Source organism: Melospiza georgiana, chromosome 20, assembly GCF_028018845.1.
Source record: "Melospiza georgiana isolate bMelGeo1 chromosome 20, bMelGeo1.pri, whole genome shotgun sequence".
NCBI classification, from domain to species: domain Eukaryota; kingdom Metazoa; phylum Chordata; class Aves; order Passeriformes; family Passerellidae; genus Melospiza; species Melospiza georgiana.
Window position 1 is genome coordinate 3,541,161 of NC_080449.1, and position 19,366 is coordinate 3,560,526.

Genomic DNA, 19,366 nt, shown 5'->3' on the forward strand with positions numbered 1-19,366 from the left:
TTTGGGGATTTTTGAATTTGTCTTTAAATGAGTTACCTCTACACCTCTCAGCTAGTGAGAGAAAGGCCAGGAAAATCTCATTTTGAGTATATTAAAACTTAAGATTCACATCAAATGAAACCCGGTGGGTGAAAGAGCGATCCTTTCTTTATGCTGTCACCTCAAATACTCCTTGCCTGTGAATTTCAATCATCTCAATTTAGCCTTGTGTGTTTTAACTGTTTAGTAGTGAAACTTCTCCAGAGTGTGGAGAGGAAAACAACATCCTCATAGCCAAGGGAGATCCATAGCAGCTCTTTGCTGCTTAAATTACTGCAGCTCTGCAAACGTGCCTGGCCACGGTGGTGAAAGAGCTGCTGGGCCTGGAGGAAACGTGGCTTGTGGATGTTCCCAGCCTGGCAGAGCTAGCCATGGCTGCTGTGCTGTGCTGAGGCCTGGACTGGCCTGTGCTGGGGCAGAGCAAACACCATCCCCAGGCTCCTCCAGAGCTCCCCACGGATTTGGATGGCTGGTTCCTCCCTCCAGTGCAGGCTGCTCCTGCCCTCCCCAGCTCACTGCCACACATTTCACTCCGCTCATCTTCGCTGTAGTTTCTACTCTTAAGGAGAACTCTCTCTTAAGGAGGACTCTCTCTGGTGCTCTCCTCCTCTGCTAAGCTGTTTTTCCTTTGGCCAGGAGCACTCGGGTGGTGCCACGGGGCCATGTCAGAGTTTCCTCTTCCTTCTGGCCTCTTCCCGAGGTTGCTGGCTGCCCTCCCCCTGCTCGGGGGGAGGTTCTCCAGCCTGACACCGGCTCCAGCAGCCTCCTGCTCCTGCCTCCCATAAATGCCAGTCTTCCTTGAATCCCTTCCAGCCGAGCTCTGCTTACAGATGTTCCTGCGAGCTGCTCTGGCAGTTTTACTGGGAGCCTGAGCAGATATGAAGGTTGCCAAGAGTTTATGCTTAATTGTGAAGTGGAACAGAGACAAACTACTTTTATTTTGAAGCTAAAATTTTTTCTGTTATCTTGCTGGCTGGGGCCAGCAGTATTGTAGGGTTTGACATAGGCTGAGCTTAGAGCTCCTGCGCCTCATAGTGAACTATCCCTTCATTAGGGTGAGGATGAGGATGGGTCCATGAGGATGTCCCTTCATTCCATTGCCCCCCTGCTTTTCCATGAATGTGTTTGTGATACTCTTTCAAAGTCAGTTGTAGCAGGTCAGGTTATTAATCCTGAAAGTGAAAATGATCTCCCCTTCAGATCAGCAGTTCGGATCTCGAAGACTCTGTCTTGGACACTGCTCGCTGCGTCAGTTTAACCCATGTGCCTTCATCCCAGCTCTCAGAGGTCGGGCACTTCGTTAAGCACAACAAAATCAGCCTGAGGACATCCCCAAGCCACTCACATCCCTCGCTGTCCCTCCTGCCTCTCCTTTTCCCACGGGCAAGTGCTACTCTTGAAGGCCACGAGACAGCAGTGTGGTTTAAAAAGCTTTCTCTTTTTTTCAGGCGAGTGATCAGTTTTGAGGCCTGGCGCCCTGTCAGAAAGTTGACAGATGATCTGCATTAGCGGTGCGTCCCCGGGATGCCCGGGATAATCGCGCTCCAATGGACGCCCTGGAGCCGGCAGGTTCTCTGTGAAATGGCTGCAGTGGAGGGAGCAGTGAAATGGGCTCTTCTGGGCATGCTCACTCTGTAGAGGGAGCTTTATCACATGAGCAGAAACTGAATCACTGCTCATGAGGATCTGGAATATGCAACTCTTGGAGTCTTCACCAGAAGAAGACAACAGCTGCCCGCAGGTACCGCAGGGTCCGTCCTCCTCCCGTGCCTGGCGAGGCCCTGGCAGGGCAGCCTGGGGAAGGAGAGGCCTTGGAGAGGACAGGAGAGGAGAGGAGAGGCCGGGGAAGCATGGCCGGGGTTGTTTGTTCATTTCTTTGGATATTGCTGCGCGTGGCTGGCCTGTGCAGGCAGGCTGGCATCACCCATCCTGTCAGGGTGCCCATCCTGTCAGGGTGCCCGTCCTGCTGGGGTGCCCGTCCTGCTGGGGTGCCTCATTCTTCCAGGGTGCCCATCCTGCTGGGATGGCTGCTCCATCCTGCTGGGGTGCCCATCCTGCCGGGGTGCCTGTCCTGCTGGGGTGCCCATCCTGCCAGGGTGCCCAGCCTGCTGGCATCACCCATCCTGCCAGGGTGCCCCATCCTGCTGGGATGGCTGCTCCATGGGCTCCCAGGAGCCTCAGGCACTGCTGGCAAACCTCGGGCTTTGTTCCCTCTTTGGCTCTTGGGGTGGGGAGGCTCGCTTGGGGTTGGTTTTGGTTTTGGATTTGTTTGTGATTTTTAAGTGTGAATTTTCTGGAAAATTCTCCAAGGAGCCTTCCCTGCTTGTAGCTCTAAGAAGAAACAGGCACAAAGCCTGGGGTGCCTGAGCTGCTTGAAGACTGAACTTCTGAAGGGGAGGAGAGGGCCTGTGGCCACATGGCACCTCCTCACTGGGTCTCTTTTGACAGCCTCTGCCTATGGCTCACTTGGGTGGAGGCCAGAGCCAGCAGTATTTCACCAGGAAGAAGAAATCCTTTTTATTTTGGGGCGACTTCCTCCTCTCTCTCTTCTGCTTCTTTTTTGTTTTTTTTTTTTTTTTTTTTTTTTTTTTTTCATAGTAGCAATCCAAGGAAACATCTGAGTAAAAGGAAACATCCCTGGTTGATTTCATGGCAGGAGGTCCGTGCCTGCAACATATTATAAAACTCAGCCCCCTGGTTCTGCCCTTGGGATTTTTTTTTTTTTCTCTGTGTTTCATGTTACATGCAAGAACTCTGTTGGCTGCCACAGACCTCAGTGAGATTTGGGATGGACATAGAAGGTCCCAGAGCCCTGGAAGGCACAGACACCCCTGCAGAACACTGGCCTGAGCTTGCTGTGCTCTGGGGAGACCCTCAAAGCTGCAATGCAGACACAATATTGAATTTTCAATCAAGGAGCAAGATGTGAAGATGGCATTGAAAAGATTAGAGAGCTTACACAGGACGATCTGTGATACCCAATCTAAATATCTATCATGTCTCCACTGGACTATAAATGTGCTCATTGTTCATCATCCAGAAGAAAAGGAAAAGGCATCAGAAGTCACGAGGAGGGAGCAGAGATTTCTCTTTAACAGTGAAGAGCTGAGGCCTTGAGTTGCTGTCTGAGCAGCTCCACCCAGGGAGAAAATGGGCTTTGGGCTTGATGAAGGCTGAGGAGACAACCAAAAACCCTCTGAGGTGTGGGAGGTGTGCTCCTGTGGGGTGGTGACCATGGTGTGACACCGGTGTGGCATGGCTGAAATGCTCTGTCCCTGCCGGCTGGGCCCTTGGGAAGCGTCTGCAGACACAGAAAAGCCTGACCTACTTTGGAGGGAAGAGAGCTGCCGAGGTCTGGGCTTGGCACTGCTTCTCAGCAAGGGTTAAGAGCCCAAAGGGGGCCTTTGGCTCTTGGTTTTGTTCTGTTTCATGTATTTACCTGACTGTGCGGTGCCAGCACGAGCTCTCGCCCTCGTCCCAGAACATGTTTGGGTGGAATAGGCTCTGTGGCACACATGGGGCATATTCCTGCAGCTCAGCCTGTGTGAGACCAGCCCTGGGCAGGGGGCAGAGGCAGCTCCATGGCCTGGCTCCCATGAGCTCTCCCGTGTGATGCCATCTCCTAAGGAAAGAGGATTGCATGCACCTCATGCAATGGCAGTGAGTTCTTTTATTCAGGTAAACAAGGAGTTCTAAAGAACTTCACTCTCCTGGCCAGCTGGTTTGGGGGAGGGCTGGCTTGGTTCCTGCTGCTCCTCTTTATTTTCCTTTTGCTGCTTTTCCCTGAAGTTTTCCCTTCTTGCCTTCCTGCTCCTGGAGCTGAGAGTGGTCGAGGAATGGCCGCAGCAGGAGAGTGACCGTGTGTTGGGGTCAGCCCAAAGGCTCGGGGCACTGATGGCGTGTGCTCCCTGCTTGCCAGCCTTGGAGGACCATATGTTCCTGCAGTGACATGGAATGTCAGTGATTTGGAAACAAATCCCTGAGTTTATAATCCTCAACTCCCATTTTCAGCCAGTTATTTTTTCCGACTCCTCCGAATTCAGAGTTTTGACACCAACCCCTCTTTGCAGACCCTTGTGGCCCCTCATGTTTCCAGTGGGATTTGTCCTTCCTGTGCCCCTGTGAGCTCCTTGGTCTCTTGGGTGGAGGATTCGTGTCTGGCTTTGCCTTAGGGTGCTGTTGGTCCTGGAGGGGGGCAGAGGAGGAGGGCAGCCTGCCAGCATTTACAGTAGTCAGGAAAGCAGCAGGAGAGAAGCACTCAAACTGTACAAGCTAATTGGAAAGCCTCCATTAGAAAAAAGAAAAAGAAAATATAGAAGAGGAGAAAATGTTGAGCAAGCTTTTACAGAATATCCTGGACTCCAACACAACAACTTGCATCCTCCAGACCAGGTGGTTTATTTCTGTTTTTCCTTCAGTCCCCATCAGGAGGGGGAAGAGGCAGTGGGGGTTAAGAAGGTCTGATGTGCAAGTGTCCTCCCTGCAACACTGCCATACTGTGCCTGAGCAGCACAGTGCCTCTTGCAAAGGAAGCTTTTCACAACTTGTCCTTGTTCCAAGGATGAGGAAACCTCCAGCTCTTCTGGCATTTTCTCTCTGTCATATGTCAGAGCTGCTTTCACCTGTGAAGTATGATCAGCACAGACAGGGAGAGGTCTGGAACGGAACGGGGCTCTGAGCAACCTTGCAAGGCTTTTCATGGAGTTCTTGGTGTTAAATGAAGAACATTTCCCCTCCTCCTCTCCTCGTTTTCCTGTGTGCCTGCAAAAATACTCTGGTTTGCATTTAAAGGAGAAAACTGTATGTGCTGGGACTAAGCCAACTTGTTTATTTAAGGGAAATACCATATTCTCTCACAGAGGAAGGCTCGGCAGAGGATGGCAGACTGGGCTGGGGATTATATTTTTAGGTGTCATCGAAGCACAGTTGTGATTCCAAGAAGCTAAAAATCATGGCTGGCATTTTGCATCCAGCCCTGCGAGTTCCTCCTCCCCACAGCCCCCACAGGGGTTAACCTCTCCCTTCAAAGCACGTGGATTTTCACCTAAATCAAGGAGCAAAAAAGGAGCAAAAAGAAACAAAAACCATCAGAAAAAACAACAAACCCATCACCATCACCCCCCAGGCTTCTACTTTGCCATGCTTTCTCCCTTTGCTTGCCCCCAGGGGGATGTTTGTGGCAGGGGCCGGGGCTCTGGGCAGGGGCACGGGCCCTGTGTCCCTGTCAAAAGATGGCAGGTCCGTGTGTCCGTAAACAATGCGGTTATGAAATGGCAGCGCGGCCGCGCTGAGCATGCTCGGGAGCTGCCTGTAGGGGGAGGCGAGCCAGAAAGATGATCTAATTCCGTGCAATTCTTGGGATTGAAGGAAAAGACCAGGCTCCACTCTTAATGACAGAGCAGAAAAACCAGGCCCCACGCCGGGGACGAAGCCCGTAGGCCATGGAGGAGAGGGTGTGAGGATCTCCCACCTCCAGGACTTCGGGTGCTGGGCAGCGCTCTGTCGCTTTCTCGCCCTCCAGCAGAGTAAGGCCTTGGTGAGGTTTTGCTGTAGTTATTAGAGGGACAGGCCCGAGGGTGCAAGTTTTATGATTATGATTATTTTCATTATTATTTTGTCTTTTTTTTCCCCCCTCCTTTCTCCCCGTGCGCTTTCCCGGCTCACAGGCACCGCTGCCTCGCTGCTTGGCCGCTCCATGGCCGGAGGTGACCCAGGTGGAGGTGCTGTGGGCAGCTCAGCCAGGCCCTCGTGGTCCCAGGGGAACCCACGAGGGGTTTTCCCTCCTCTGCTGCCCCATGTGCCCTTTGGCTGGGCACCATGGGCATGGGCAGGGGGACAGGGACCTGCTCCGCTGGCTGCGGGGCTTTGGGGTGGGAGGCAGAGGAGCGTGGAGGCTGAAGAGGTACCTGAGCCCCATTGATGGGGGTGAGCTGCCTCCCAGCTCCCCTGCCCTGGACTGCTGGAATCTGCTTGCTCCAGGCTCCTCTTGGTGCTCTGGCTTTGTCCTGGCTCAGCCAGTTCCTGGGGACTGGGTGTTTCTGAAATGGCTGGTTTGCTTTTGTTAGAGATAGTGATGAATCTTGGTCTCCATTTTAGGGTTTTCTTCCCCTCCTCCCCTGCCGGGGGCTAGGAGAAGGCAGGCAGCAGCTGGACTCCTTGCTACCCTCAGCCTGTGGAAGGAGGGGACGCCTTTGTCTGCTCTGGATTTACATTTGCCTGCACACACAAGTTGCACTGGCTTTAACTCTACTGGGATGCAGCTAGATGGGCCTGGAAGCAGTGAGGAAGTGTAAATCGATCTCCCCTTTCCAAGAGGGCACGGGCTCTGCAGACCCCCCTTGCCTGGAGCCTGCACGCCGTCGTGGAATGCCTTGTCTTGGGAGAAGTCACTTTCAGTCCTGTTGTGTTTCATGCACGTGTCTCCGTGTTCCCAGCTCCTGCATGCAGGGACTTGCACCTCTGTCTGTGCTTCCCCCCTTCTCAGGGGGTGTGTGCTGGAATAGGAGAGAGAGGACATGGGGGTTGAGAAGGAAATGTTTCTTTTCTGTGGAGAATGGTCTGGATGAAAGGATTTCGGGAGACAAAAGAATCGCAAAGAATTTGATTTGGGAGCAAACTTCAGGCTGAGGGCAGTGCTTGTTGTGAGCTGCAGATAAAATTCCATGTTCACATGATTGCATGAGGCTTATAAGGAAGTGGCCTTAGCCTGAAAAGAAGGAGCTTTGAGACTGGTGACTGCTTTGTAGGCCAGGTATGCTCGTGGTTGTGTTTCCTTCCTTCTGCAGATCAAATGCTTGTGTTGTTTCTAATGACAGGCCCGTGGTCAGCGTCCCCACGAGCCTTGAGCCCAGGCCTTGCCCAAGCACAGTGCTGAGATCTGAGATGAGCAGCCTCCCCGTGCCTACAAAGAAACATTCTCTTTCTACAAACATTCTCTTAATCGTTGCTTCCTATATAATTAACTACAAAATGTTTGTCTTCTCTTCAAGGCAAAGGTTATCATGAGCAGGCTGGTTTGGGTTGTGTTATTTCAATTTATATTTTTTTTTAGGAGAAGGAGGAAAAAAATGACTGAATAAGAATCTGCTGCTGCTGGGGTTGCATCATTTGTTGAGAGATTTGCCTCTGCCTTGCTCCAGCATTGCTGCAGCCCTCATTTTCCTGGCTGGTGGGATCTTTCCCAGGGGCTGTGTCCTGAGTGGGGTCTGGTGTCCCTTGGAGGGGTTGGTGACCAGCTGGGGGCTGGATCCAGGCAGGATCAGTGCTGTCCATCCCACAGAGGTGTCGGTGCCTGCGCTGCCCCGCGTGGGAACGGGCACTTTGAGGGATCTCCTGCTCCCAGCCCTCTTCCAGATGGACCTGCTGTGTGTGCACAGCTCTGCTCACAGCACCGCTGCTGCGAGCCTCGGGTTCCCAGACCGTTGATTTTTAAGACATAAAAAAAAAAAAAAGAAAAAAAAAAAAAAAGACCCTGGTGAAGGTAGACATCTTGGCACCTCAGCCTGCGCTCCTTGCCGGGCTGCCGGGAGAGCAGGGAGCTGGGCTCATGATGTAACTCTGCTCCCTTGGGCTCGGTAAGCTGCAATATGTTGGAGTTTTGCTGTGCATGTGTTGTCTGTGCCTATAAAACCTGTTTGGACCTTTGCGAAGGGCACCCGGATGGCTGATGAAAATACCAAGGAGAGGAGGCTGAGAAAGCTCTTTCAGCTTTGTTCTGTTTCTTTTCTTTCTTTTCCCTTTTTCTTGGGTTTTTTTTTTTTTTTTTTGATGGGCTTTTTAAATTTTTTTGCTTTTTGGGTTTTTGGTTGATTTTATTTTTTTGTTTGTTTGTTTTAAAGGCACCATTGTAGTTTGTAGTCATCATCTGTTTGGAAATGCTGCAGAGCCTTTCCTTGGCCGGTCTGACCTGTCTTCCATCTCCTCCAAAGACCTCATGGAGGAGAGGAAGCTTGTTTTCTTATAAACAGAGGCAGAGAGGAAAAAACTAAACCAGCAGTAGCTCCTCTGCTTGGCTCCTCATGGCTCTTAAAGCCCTTTCAAAGACCCAATCAGTCTTTCTTCAGATGCACTCATTTTTTCTACCCTTTGAAACCTAAAAATTAAGGGCTGGGGGCGGGGGGGGGGGCAAGAACGCTTCGTGGCTGGTTGTGTGTGCTCTTTATGGAGGTTCTCCAGCCACGGATGGTTAATAATCAGTCTGGGGTGGGCGAGGGAATGGAGGCAGACGGCTGCGGGAAAGGGGGAAAGGAGGAAAAAAAGAAATGGAGCGAGTGAGACTTTTATTGTGAAGCAGCGTGTGCTTGGCAGTTGGCTTTGTTGGGACTGCTGCAAGAGCAGACATTTCTCGGCGGGGAGGGTGGGTATAGGATTTCCCTGCCAATCGGGAGCGGACGGATGGGGCATGGGGAGGGTGAGCAGAAAGGGAAGTTTGCTCTGGATTTAAGGGAGGGGAGGGCAAAAAAAAACCCCAACACACACACACACACACACACACACACAAAAGCTGGAGGTATTGACACTTGCGGTGAAGTTGGTGCTAAGTTGGCTGGGTGGAGCTGGGTGGGATGGATGGTGCTGGGTGCCCCATGGGTGCCCCATGGGTGCTGGGCGTTGATGGGAGAGCAATGGCCTGGGGGGACGAGGCTTCGAGCGCTTTGCAGGGATTTCCTGTAGCTTCCTTCTGATCCAAATGCTTCAAAATTCACAGTTGGCTTTTTGTTTCATTTTTGTTTTTGATGATTCTTTTATTTTCTACCTTGATGCTGAGTTTTTGGTGGGAAGTTGTAACGATGTCGCCTCTGCTGTCTCTGAGGTAGGAAGGAGAGCCTGGGAGATGCCACCTCAGCCAGCCTTGCCTTGGCACCCAGCTTTTGTACTCTCGAAGGACAAAAGTGATGGTTTCTGCCTTGGAGCTGGGAGTTCTGCTCTGAGAGCTGGGCAGGCAGCTCTGAGCTGCTGGTGACTGCAGCGAGCAGGGAGGGTGGTCAAGGTCTCATTGACCCCAGGGTTCCTGCAGTGGCTTCTCCTCATGGGCGAGCAGCAGCAACGCCTCTGTGGAAGGGAGAGCGTGGGCAGTGTGTGGAGTGAGGTTACTGCTTAGGAAACACAGGAAAAATCATGCTCAGATGGCAAAGAATGGCCCCTGGAAATCCTGGGGCTTCTTGTATGAGTCAGTGGAGGAGCAGGAATATCAAGACCTCTCCTTGTTGCAACAAAGGTTGGGAAAACAAACTGGTCCCTGTTAGGCTGACTGAGGCTCTTTATTTGCTGCTGATGCCTGTGGCCAAGGCCTGGTGCCCCTGGCTGTGGTGGGAGCCAGGGCTGCCCTCGAGCACTCTGAGCTCTCTTTGCTCAGGTCTTGCTGCAGGATAATCCATGAGAAAAACTGAGGTTATTCCCAGTTTACAAGAGGTCTGACTAGAGGAGAGGTAGGGTTTACAAGCTCATGTTTGCAGCAAGGATATGAATTACTGGCTTAGCAAGTGAATAAATAAAACAGCTGCTCTATGTTCAGAGTTTGGGCTGTGCTTTATGGTCATTTCTCAATGGAAGCTGTTGGCCAGTGTCTGCTGAAGGTAGGTTCTGTGTAAGGCTGGACTGAGCTGAGCTTTCCAGTGCTCTCAGCAGCTTTTTGGTGTGTGAGTGGAGATCTGAAGGTACTGTGCTTGGAGCACAAGGTGCTGGTGCTGAAAGCACTGGGATGTGGCTGGGTTTGTGTCTCATTGTGCTTGGGGCAGGCTGGGGACAGGCAGGGACAGGCAGCCACCCACAGCCTCTGTCCTGTGCTGCAGGAGTCATCCTTGAAGTGCCCTTAGCTGTGGGCCTGGCAGGTGGTGGAGCCTTTCCCAGGAATCTGTCTCCCTCCTTCCCTTGGTGTGTGCCTCTGCCACGGTGGATTTGGGTGCAGGACAGGGCGATCCTGCAGGGATTTGGGGCTGGGTGAGCCCTGCCTGGGGCTGGGGGCTGCTCTGCAGCCCCTGCCAGCACAGGGCACTGCTGTGAGTTCCCCAGCCTGGCAGGGTGGCTGGTGACAGCAGCAGAGCCCATCTCCCCTGCCAGCTCTGGACAGTCCCACCCAGCCTGGGAGAGCTGCTGGGAGGGCTGGAGCTGCACGCCGGCCTCCAAGCGTGTCTCATCCCCCTCACTTGCTCTAAGGGAGGTGGGCAGGTTGTTTTTCTTTCTTTATCACCCAGTGAGCTTTAAACCCTGTGATTTGCATGGCTGCTGGCACCATCTGCTCCCCGTGCTGGCCTACAACAGTTGGCTTGACCTGGGCTTATTCTCGTGCAGCGCGCGCTGAACCCGGCTCCGACCTCCAGCTCTGCAGGGCACTCCCAGCCCTCTCCTGAAACACAGCTGGGGCAAAGACACCTTCTAGTTAATTTTTTTTTAAATACCATCTTCCTTCTGGTTTATTTTGGTAGTAGGTTTTTGGTTTTGTTTTTTTGGTTTTGTTTCTTTTAGGGTTTTTTTTGGTTTTGTATTTTTGGTTCGGTCTTGCTGCTTCAAAGTAGAGAATGGGAAGGTATGAAGGCTGCAAACCTGAGCTAACAACGTGGTGCCAGGCGTGTGAAAGGCAGAGGAGATGAGCAGGTGTTCCCTTTCTACATTTTTTTTTAAAGAGGAGGAAAAAGAGAAATTGCTTTCTATAGAATTAAAAATAGAGCTCATTAACTTCAATAAACATGGATGTTATGAATGAGGAGGTAGCTGTAGCTGAGTGATGGTTTGCAATTTTGGATGTTCATTTGAATGAGCTGCAAAAAAACCCAACCAAGCCACCAAAAGCACATGGGCTGGAGCTGTTGATAAATGAGGTCGTAGTGAGAAGTCTGATAGATCTGAACGTTTTGGGGGAGTCAGAGTCACCTCCTTGAGATGCCTTTCATGCAGATGGACTCAGCTGGGTTCCCAGGCACGTAGCACTGGGAAAATCTGTCTGGCTGCATCCAAGCCTGAGCTGGGAGGTGCCAGCCCTGGGCACAGCCTGGAGCCCCCGTGCTCCTGGGGGTGTCAGCCTGGGCCAGCCCTGCCGTGTTTTATCTGTGACCTGTGCCTTGGTGGCAGCTTCCTGGCAGCCTTTATTTTGCAGAGGGAGGTTTGGCTGTGCTGTAAACAGGATGTGTCCATGATTGTCTCTTCTTTTGAATGCACTGTGTGTGTGAGCACTGAGCTCAACCCTGATGTTTCTGTTTTTTCTTCTCCCCCACCACAGCGAGCAGTGCTGAGTAAGGGAGAGCCAAGGAAAGACGGCTGCATGAAGACTGAGCTGCTGAAAGACATCACCAACAACAAAGAGGAAGGTGAGCACTGGCTGAGGGTCAGAGCTGGCTGGTGAGGTGGGCACTGATGGGGACACAACTGGGGCTTGGGGACGTGCTCAGTGCCCCCAGCAGCTCAGCTGTGCCCCCACAAACACAGGCTCCCTTCTCCCGTGCTTGTTCTCAGCAGGGCTCTTCCACTGGACATGCAGATTTGCTTTTCTGTCCATCCCTCACTGCTCCCCTGAAGAAGGAGATCTAATTTTCACTTCTGCATTGGTGTGAAGTGCACAGGAGTTACTTTGAACTTGCTGTGTGTGACTGGTTTGAGCTGAACTCTGATCCCTCCCCACCATGACCTTTTCCTCCCTCTAGGAATGTTGACTTTCTGTTTTGCTCTGGGTTTCTCTGTTGCTGCAGAGCAGCTCCAATGGCTGCAGGGTGGCTGGAGGGCTCAGACACCCCACACCTCATGGCTCCTGTGGGGGTTCTGCAGCTCTGACTGTGCAGGATGCAGCACAGGTTCAACTGACAAAGTCTTTTCCTGCAGGGTTGTCTGTGACTTACATGCACACAAATCTAAGGGCTTAATAAATGTGTCAGTGGGATTAGGGAAAAAAAACCCACCACCCTTTATCTTTTCCCCAACTCCCTCCTTTCTTTCCATTTTTTATTATTCCTGGACTAGTTACTTCTCATAGCTCTTCAGGGATTTGGTGTATTTTTGTTCTCCTTTCCATAATAGAGCATTATAAAAGCACTGAACTGACCCCATCCAAATCCCTACTCTTATCTAGAAGCAAAATTTTGGACTTAATTCAGTTGTGTGTGAGTACAGCATTGCTTTTTTCTTTCTTTTCTGTCCAGCATAATGTTTTGTCAAGTTGCTCTAGTTGGGAAGTAAAGCTCAGAACAGGCAGAAATACTGAATTCTGTGTCAGGTGCTTGGATATTAACTGGGAGCACAGGAGTCCTGCTGCCAGCAGTGGTGGCACAGGGACCTCTGGTCTGGGCAGGGCAGAGCAGAGACAAAGTTTGAGGTGTCAGGAGGTGCTAATGGGAGGTTGTGCTGCTTTGGGCAAACTCACTTTGATCCCTTGCCTTTCTTAGCTCAGGATTATAAAGGTTTTTTGTGTAGCTTTTTGTTGATGTTAAGGTGTCAAGAATCTGTGGAGGTAAAAAATCCAAAAGGAGGATGGGAAGAGACATTTCTGTGCCTCTTGACTGGCTTTGACTTGGAGCAAATGCTGTGTCAGAAGGAAGCTGAGAGCCCTCCCTGTGCAGGGACAGAGAAATTCCAACCACTCCAGTCTCTATTCCCAGGGAGAGGAGGCTCCTAAACGTGAATCTCATTCTTCTGGAATGTTCTGCAGTGTCCTTGCCTCCCCAGGCACACCAGGGGTGTCACAGCCCGTGGTGTGTGTGCTGCTGTGCTGGGACAGTGTCCCTGCTGCCCCTGGCAGGATCCTGGGAGCATCATCACCACCAGAACCTTGGTTCACAGCCCAAAAGCCTGTTAATAACAGTGTTTAGTGCTGGCACAGAATGCACATTTTTGACTGTTGCATGAACGTGAAATCATTCCAGCAGGCTTGCAGGAATAGTTCCTTTGAGCACAGTTTCCTGCCTTGGGGAATCAGCTGGGATGTGTGGACTGGAAAAGCACCCTGAAGTCTGAGCTTCCTCTCTTCAGGCTCTCTTGAACAGTCATTTCCCTTTAGTGAGGAGGATGATGATGCTGAATATCTTTGTCAGTGGCACAGACTGGCTTGGTTTGGCTGCTGAGGGTGTGTTTGGTGGGAGCCATGGCCTGCAGTGTGTGACTGAAGCTGCTCTGGATCCTGTTCCCTTTGGGAAAAACCCCTGCCAGGTAACCCAACAATATTAACCTGGCATCCAAACTTCCAAAACTTGAAGCTGCAGATCCAAAGGCTGACTAAAGCTCACTGTGAATTGCTCTGTTTCCCCCTCTTTTCACTCCCTCGTGCCTCAGAAAGGTGCTGATGCTGAGGGCATGTCAGGTACCTGCTGGAATTGTGTTTGCACATGCCATCGCTCCACTGCTGCCTCTGAATGGCCTTGCACCAGTTCCACCTCCTCTGAATGGCCTTGCACCAGTTCCACCTCCTCTGAATGGCCTTGCACCAGTTCCACCTCTGCACAAACTTGAGTTTTGCCTGAGTCCAGTACAAGACAGGAAATTCAGGTAGCTTGAGGCCTGGGCTGATTTCAGCGCTCTGACCCCAAGCAAGGCCTGTCAGCTGCAGTGGGGAACATCATGCTGGTGGAGATCTCCATGAAAATCTCTTGCAGGGAAGGGTCTTGCTCTGGTGGGGCAGTAGCTGAGCTGAGTTGGTAATCACAGAATCACAGACTGGTGTGGGCTGGAACAGACCTCAAAGCTCATCTCATTCCACCCCTGCCATGGACCAGGGTGCTCCAAGGTGCTCCCATCCATCCTGGCTTTCATTGACGTGCTGCTTTGAGGCAGTGGACCTTTCCTGGTGGTCCTCAGCCTTCATTTGGGACATCTCATGGGTTGTTGGTGGGTGGGAGGCCCTTGTGTGGGCAGTTGTGGTGTTCTGTTCTCTGTTCCTCAGCAGGGAGGTGCTGCAGAAATCCCCTGTGGTTCCCACCTGGGCTCTCCTCTTCTGCCTTCATCCTGATAGAGAGAAATAATTGAGCTCTAAATGGAGCATGTATTTGTAGGAACAAGCTCTTTGCACATTCCAGCACTTTCATTTCCAGTTCTTGGGGTGAGTGCCAGCCTGTGGAAGTTGTTCACTAGGCTCAGTGTCCCTGTCTGTGTAAAATTGCTCAACACAGATAGAAAAAAGCTGTGGATGAGGCTGCTCTGTGGTCCATGGGAAACGTTCCAGTTCAGTTTCACATGTGGGTGTAAGCTTAGGTCCATACTTCCCTTTGACAGGGTGGGGAAGGGGGCAGGGACATGGGAGATGAGTGGAAAAAAGCTTTTATTAGGCCATATTGTCTTTAGTCTGACTCAGAGAGAAACTATTAAAAAGTGGTTTCTTTGCAGGGATTGCAAGTGAATTCAGCTCCTCGTGTGCTTCACTCCCAGCTCTGCGTCTCCCTTGACCTTTCAAGGCAAACCACTCCTTTGCTGATTGCCCAAGCCCAGGGGTGGAAAGTTCCAGGAAAGCAGCAGCACAAAGGAGCAGGAATGGGTGTTGGGAAGGAAATTCTCCATTTGCTCCTGTGTTTCTGAGCCCCTCACCCAAGGCAGCTGCTTTACATGAGCCACAGTGCTGGGTGAGACAGTGCTGCTCTCAGATAAACTTCAGCCTGCTTTGAGAGACTGTCAGGGCTTTAAACTCCTGGAGGGGCCTTTTTTTTCCCTTTTTCTCCTCTTATGGCAGGTAGGAAGCTGCTGTGAGCACAGGAAGTGCTGTTTCCATTGAGCAGCCACAGCCTTTGCATTCCCAGGTGCAGGGATGGCAGCTTGAAAGGAGGGCAGGACTAATCTGCTCTCCTCAGGTCCTTGGCACTGGGATCCCTGCTGAGGCTGCCAGCAGGAGGCCAGGCAGAGCAAAGTGATGCTGCAGGATTTTACATGTTCACCCAGCTGTGCACCAGGCACTCCCTGGGCTGGGGACCCTTGCTGTGCCTGGGGCAGCCCTGGAGCAGGAGCTGGGCTGTGACCCCAAACCATGGCAGAGGGATGGAGGAGTTTCCTGAGGCTGTCAGTCTGCTCTGAGTGGTTGAACTGTTGAGCCAGTTAAACTGTTAATGGTCAAACTGTGCCCTGGGGGCCAAGGGAGGGCTGGAGGGTGTTTTGGTGTGGCCAGCAGGTCAGGGGGGTTGATCCTTCCCTTCTACTCAGCCACATCTGGAGTTTTGGGTTTAGTTCTGGTGTTCACAGTTCAAGAAACACAAGATGCTGCTGGGGAGGCTCCAAAGGTGCTGAGGGGTCTGGAGCATCTCTCATGTGAGGAGAGACTGCAGGAGCTGGGTCTGGTTAGTCTGGAGCAGGGTGGTCTCAGAGGGATCTGATGAGTGCACATAAACATCCCCAGGGGCTGTCAGAGGATGGTGCCAGCCTCTGTTCAGTGGTGCCAGTGACAGGACAGGGAGCAGTGGCCATAAACTAAAACACAAGGAGTTCCACCTCAACATGAGGAAGGGGAAAGAGCTCTGGATCAGGTGCCCAGGGAGGGTGTGGAGCCTCCCTCTCTGGAGACATTCCAAACCCACCTGGACATGTTCCTGTGTCACCTGTTCCAGGTGGCCCTGCCTTGGCAGGGACTTGGACTGGGTGCTCTCCAGAGGTCCCTTCTGAGTCCCCAGCAGCATCCCCAGCCCACTGGCCAATCCCAGCAACCCAACCTGTGGAACCTCAGTGCTCAGCACTCCCAGCAGAAGTTGATTCCTCCTCTTTTCTGGTTTGCTTTTCCTGTGTTGCATCTTGGTGTGCAGTGTCACAGGGCTCCAGAGAGGAGGGACATCTGAGTCAGGAAATACCTGGACACCAATCCATCTTCACAAAGGCTTGGGGGCAAGAAGAGACCATCAATAACTCACCCCAGAGAGGAACTTTTACCTGAAAACACATTCGTTTGCATTTCTTGACTTCAAAATGTTCTGCTTTTTGGCTTCAGTCCCAGAATCCCAGACTGGTTTGGGTTGGAAGGGACCTTAAAGATGATCCAGTTCCAACCCAGTGCCATGGCCAGAGATGCCATCACTGGGTCAGGTTGCTCAGGTGGCTTCCAGCCTCCATTGATGGAGGGGGTGCTTTCATCCCAATGGATTGAGGGTCTCCAGCTGCCCCCTCTCCCTCATCTGTGTGGTTTCAGCCCCAACATCTTCATGCTTGGGCTCTTCTCTGCTTGGCAGTTTTCCTTTTTGTTGGAGGAGGAAGAGGGGAGGGAAATGTTGTAACACAAAGATTAAAAGCAGGTGCTTTTCTCACTTTTATCCAGCAGGACAGTTGGGTATTGAATCAAAGGCTGTGGGATCTGTGGTGTTTTAAGGATGGTTAAGGTAGAACATCTGTGAGATGTGAGTGTGTATAAATCCAGCTGTATGCACTTGTTGGTCTGCACTTCCAAATCCTGAGCTTTCCCTTTAAGCTCTGTCTTTGCTTAGTTCATTTAAGCTAAGTTCATTTAAGCCCTGTCTTTGATTAAACATTTCTCTTGCAGCAGCTGAAGCCTCTTGGCTGTGCTGAGGGCTCTGGAAATGCATGGAAAATCCCACAGGCAGAGATTTCTCAGCACCAAGATGCTCAGAAAAATGTGCAAAAATTCCAGATAGGATAGTAGTGCATTTGTTGCAGAATATAGAATATATTTTACATTATATAAAAATATAATATAGAATATATTATATTATATATATAGAATATATTATATTATATTATATTATATTATATTATATTATATTATATTATATTATATTATATTATATTATATTATATTATATACAATATATAATATATAATATAATATATAATATAATATAATATATATAATATATTATATATAATATATAATATATATAATATATAATATAATATATACACTGTATTATTTATATTATATTATATTATATTATATTATATTATATTATATTATATTATATTATATTATATTATATTATATTATATTATATTATATTATATTATATTATATTATATTATATTATATTATATTATATATTTATTATTTTATACTTATTATATTTATTATATTATATATAGAATATATATTTATTTCTATTTATTTTCTTTTTCACTCTCTTTTTCCCTCAGACCTGGTGGCTGCACTTTCGCTTGGAGTACAAGGGCTCATTGCATATTTTTCTGATTTTGTTTCACCAAGCACTGAACTCCAAACTTTAAAAATACATTAAAACCTTTATTTTTTTCAGAGCATTGTCCAGGTAATACTGAGTTTTGAGTTGATAGCTGGCCTCCCTCAGATGGGAAGTTCCTGTGGGTCCCCACAGAAGTTTTGTGCCCCCTAAGGCTGTGCCCAGGATGGCTGCTGGGGCAGTAACACATCTGTTAGCTCTGCCCACTGATAAGCTTTGGCAGGCTGGACCCAGCTCCGGCAAGCTCCAGGGCAGGACTGGAGCCAGGTTTGGCTCTGCTGAAAGGGCTGGAAACTCCAGCAGGCAAAGAGGAACCAAAGTCTGGGCTGGGAGAGCAGAGGTGGCTTTAATTTTGCCTAATTTTGGGGTTTTTTTGAAGTTATCATTCTAAATTCTGAATTAATTCAGCTCATTTCTGCTTAGACATGGTAGCAGGCAGGTCAGACATGGTCCAGCCTGGGGTGAGTTTGTCCAAAGATCACTTTTTAAAGTGATCACTTTTTAAAGTCAGCCTGTGCTGCTTTTGTGGGTTTTGTGTTGCCTTTTTGTGGGTTCTCTCTGTTGGTTGCAGCAGTGGCTTAGGGACCCCCAGAGTCTGAGATGCCTTTTAGACACCTAAAATTAGATGAGGTGGTCTCACCCTGCCTTAGCTTCTCCCCTGCTTTCATCAGGGTCTGTTTTCTCCTATTTTCACCAGAGTCTGTTTTCTTTGTTCATCAGGGTCTGTTTTCCCCTATTTTCACCAGAGTCTGTTTTCTTTGGGGGAACTTTAATTTCATTTCGGACAACTGTGATGTTCTGAAATGAAAACTTGAGCCTGACCCTTCTGCCTGAGCCTGGGGAGGGCAGGGAGCTCTGCAGTGCTCTCAGGGAGTTGTTCATTCAGAGCAGGGATTTAAATTTATTTTATTGGGTGTTCTTTGCCACGTGGAGTCACAGGGACAGTGGAATAGCCCAACTTCTGAGTCTTAAATTCCTTGTGTTACTAAAATGTACCCAGCCCCTAAATAATATGTATTTACTTGGTATCAACTTCAAAATCACCAGTAAACCTCTTGGGTTTTAAATTACCTTTGTTTTAAATGAATCCAAGCTCAGATGGGCATTCAGGCAGTAGTGGGGTCCATGGGAGATGCTTTTCCTGCTGCATCTGGCATGAGGGATGCCTAAAAAAACTTTGAAAAAACTGGAATGCTTCTAATTAATAAGGTTACACTTCATGGATGCAGGGTAGAAATTCCTGCCTTTTATTTCTTTCTAATTAAAGAAAGGATGGCTGTGGATTAAATAGCTGTGAGTTGGAGAGAAAACTGAATGTAGGGAAAACCTAATTTTGGCCTACTTAGAAGGGATGAATGCTGTAAAGTCACCAAGTTTTAGAGAGATAAAAACTTTGGGTTTATAATTCCCTTGCACTTGCAGTACAGGAGCAGAAAAGCTGCTGAGCAGCATTTTCAAGGGGAGAACTCACTACCACGAGGTGCTTTTGAAATGAGGATTTTAGCAGGTTTTCAGTGAAGCTTTTTTTGGGGAATGAGAAAGGGGGGATGAAAAGGTCACGTCAGGAAGAAGTGTTTCTTCAGGTGTCTGGAGCTGTGGAAGAGCTCCTGTTTGATTCATGATTGTCACTGGGAGGCTCCTGCTGGCTCTGGTTTGTGTGCCCATCCCTGGCTGTGGCAGAGTTCAGCAAAGCTGTGAAATATTTTGAGTTGTGCTGTGCAGGTGCCCTTGGTGAGCCTGGGATGGCCATTCCTGTTTGCCTGTCACCACATCAGGTGTCCTGGTTGGGAAAACCCAGCCACACAAATGGTGAGGCTGCTCTTGATAGGAACTGATGCTCCAAGGGCAAATCTTCAGTTTGGGTTTGAGGGGGGGGATGTTGGGCTGGTGCTGCTTGCAGGAGCCCAGAGCTCAATGTATAGGGAACAATGCCATTCCCAACTGCTCATGGGTTTGTTTTGGTGCTGCCAGAAGTGGGAATGGGAGAATGGAGGGGTTTTACCCCATAGAAAGTGAGGATCCTGCTTGCAGTGTCTCAGGGAATTGTGGTTTCTCTCAGTCTCTGCTGTGAAGTTCCCTTTCTCTGTTTTTTCAGACCTCTGCTCACACAGGTTTGGAAGGCTGGTGCCACTTCCACAGTCAATCAGATTGCATTTCACAATAAGGGAAATAAGTGTGTGTGTGTGTGTGTGTGTGTGTGTGTGAGAGATTTTAATTTCAGCCTCATGGAT

The 19,366-nt window shown here is 49.8% G+C and overlaps 1 protein-coding gene across 11 annotated transcripts in view; it reads left to right on the forward strand.

Annotated features, from left to right (window-relative positions):
- LOC131091903 (histone-lysine N-methyltransferase EHMT1-like) overlaps positions 1-19,366 on the forward strand; it is a 124,992-nt gene that overhangs the window by 47,857 nt on the left and 57,769 nt on the right. For 5 of the 11 annotated variants that reach the window (XM_058038262.1, XM_058038270.1, XM_058038263.1 and 2 more), the window contains exons 1-2: positions 1,710-1,780; positions 11,255-11,342. In XM_058038262.1, the coding sequence (XP_057894245.1) occupies positions 1,718-1,780; positions 11,255-11,342 (151 nt within the window). In that variant the 5' untranslated portion in view covers positions 1,710-1,717. Of the gene's footprint in view, positions 1-1,709; positions 1,781-5,476; positions 5,576-7,594; positions 7,614-11,254; positions 11,343-19,366 lie in introns of those variants that run through there. The other 6 variants (XM_058038264.1, XM_058038267.1, XM_058038266.1 and 3 more) reach the window with 4 other exon arrangements.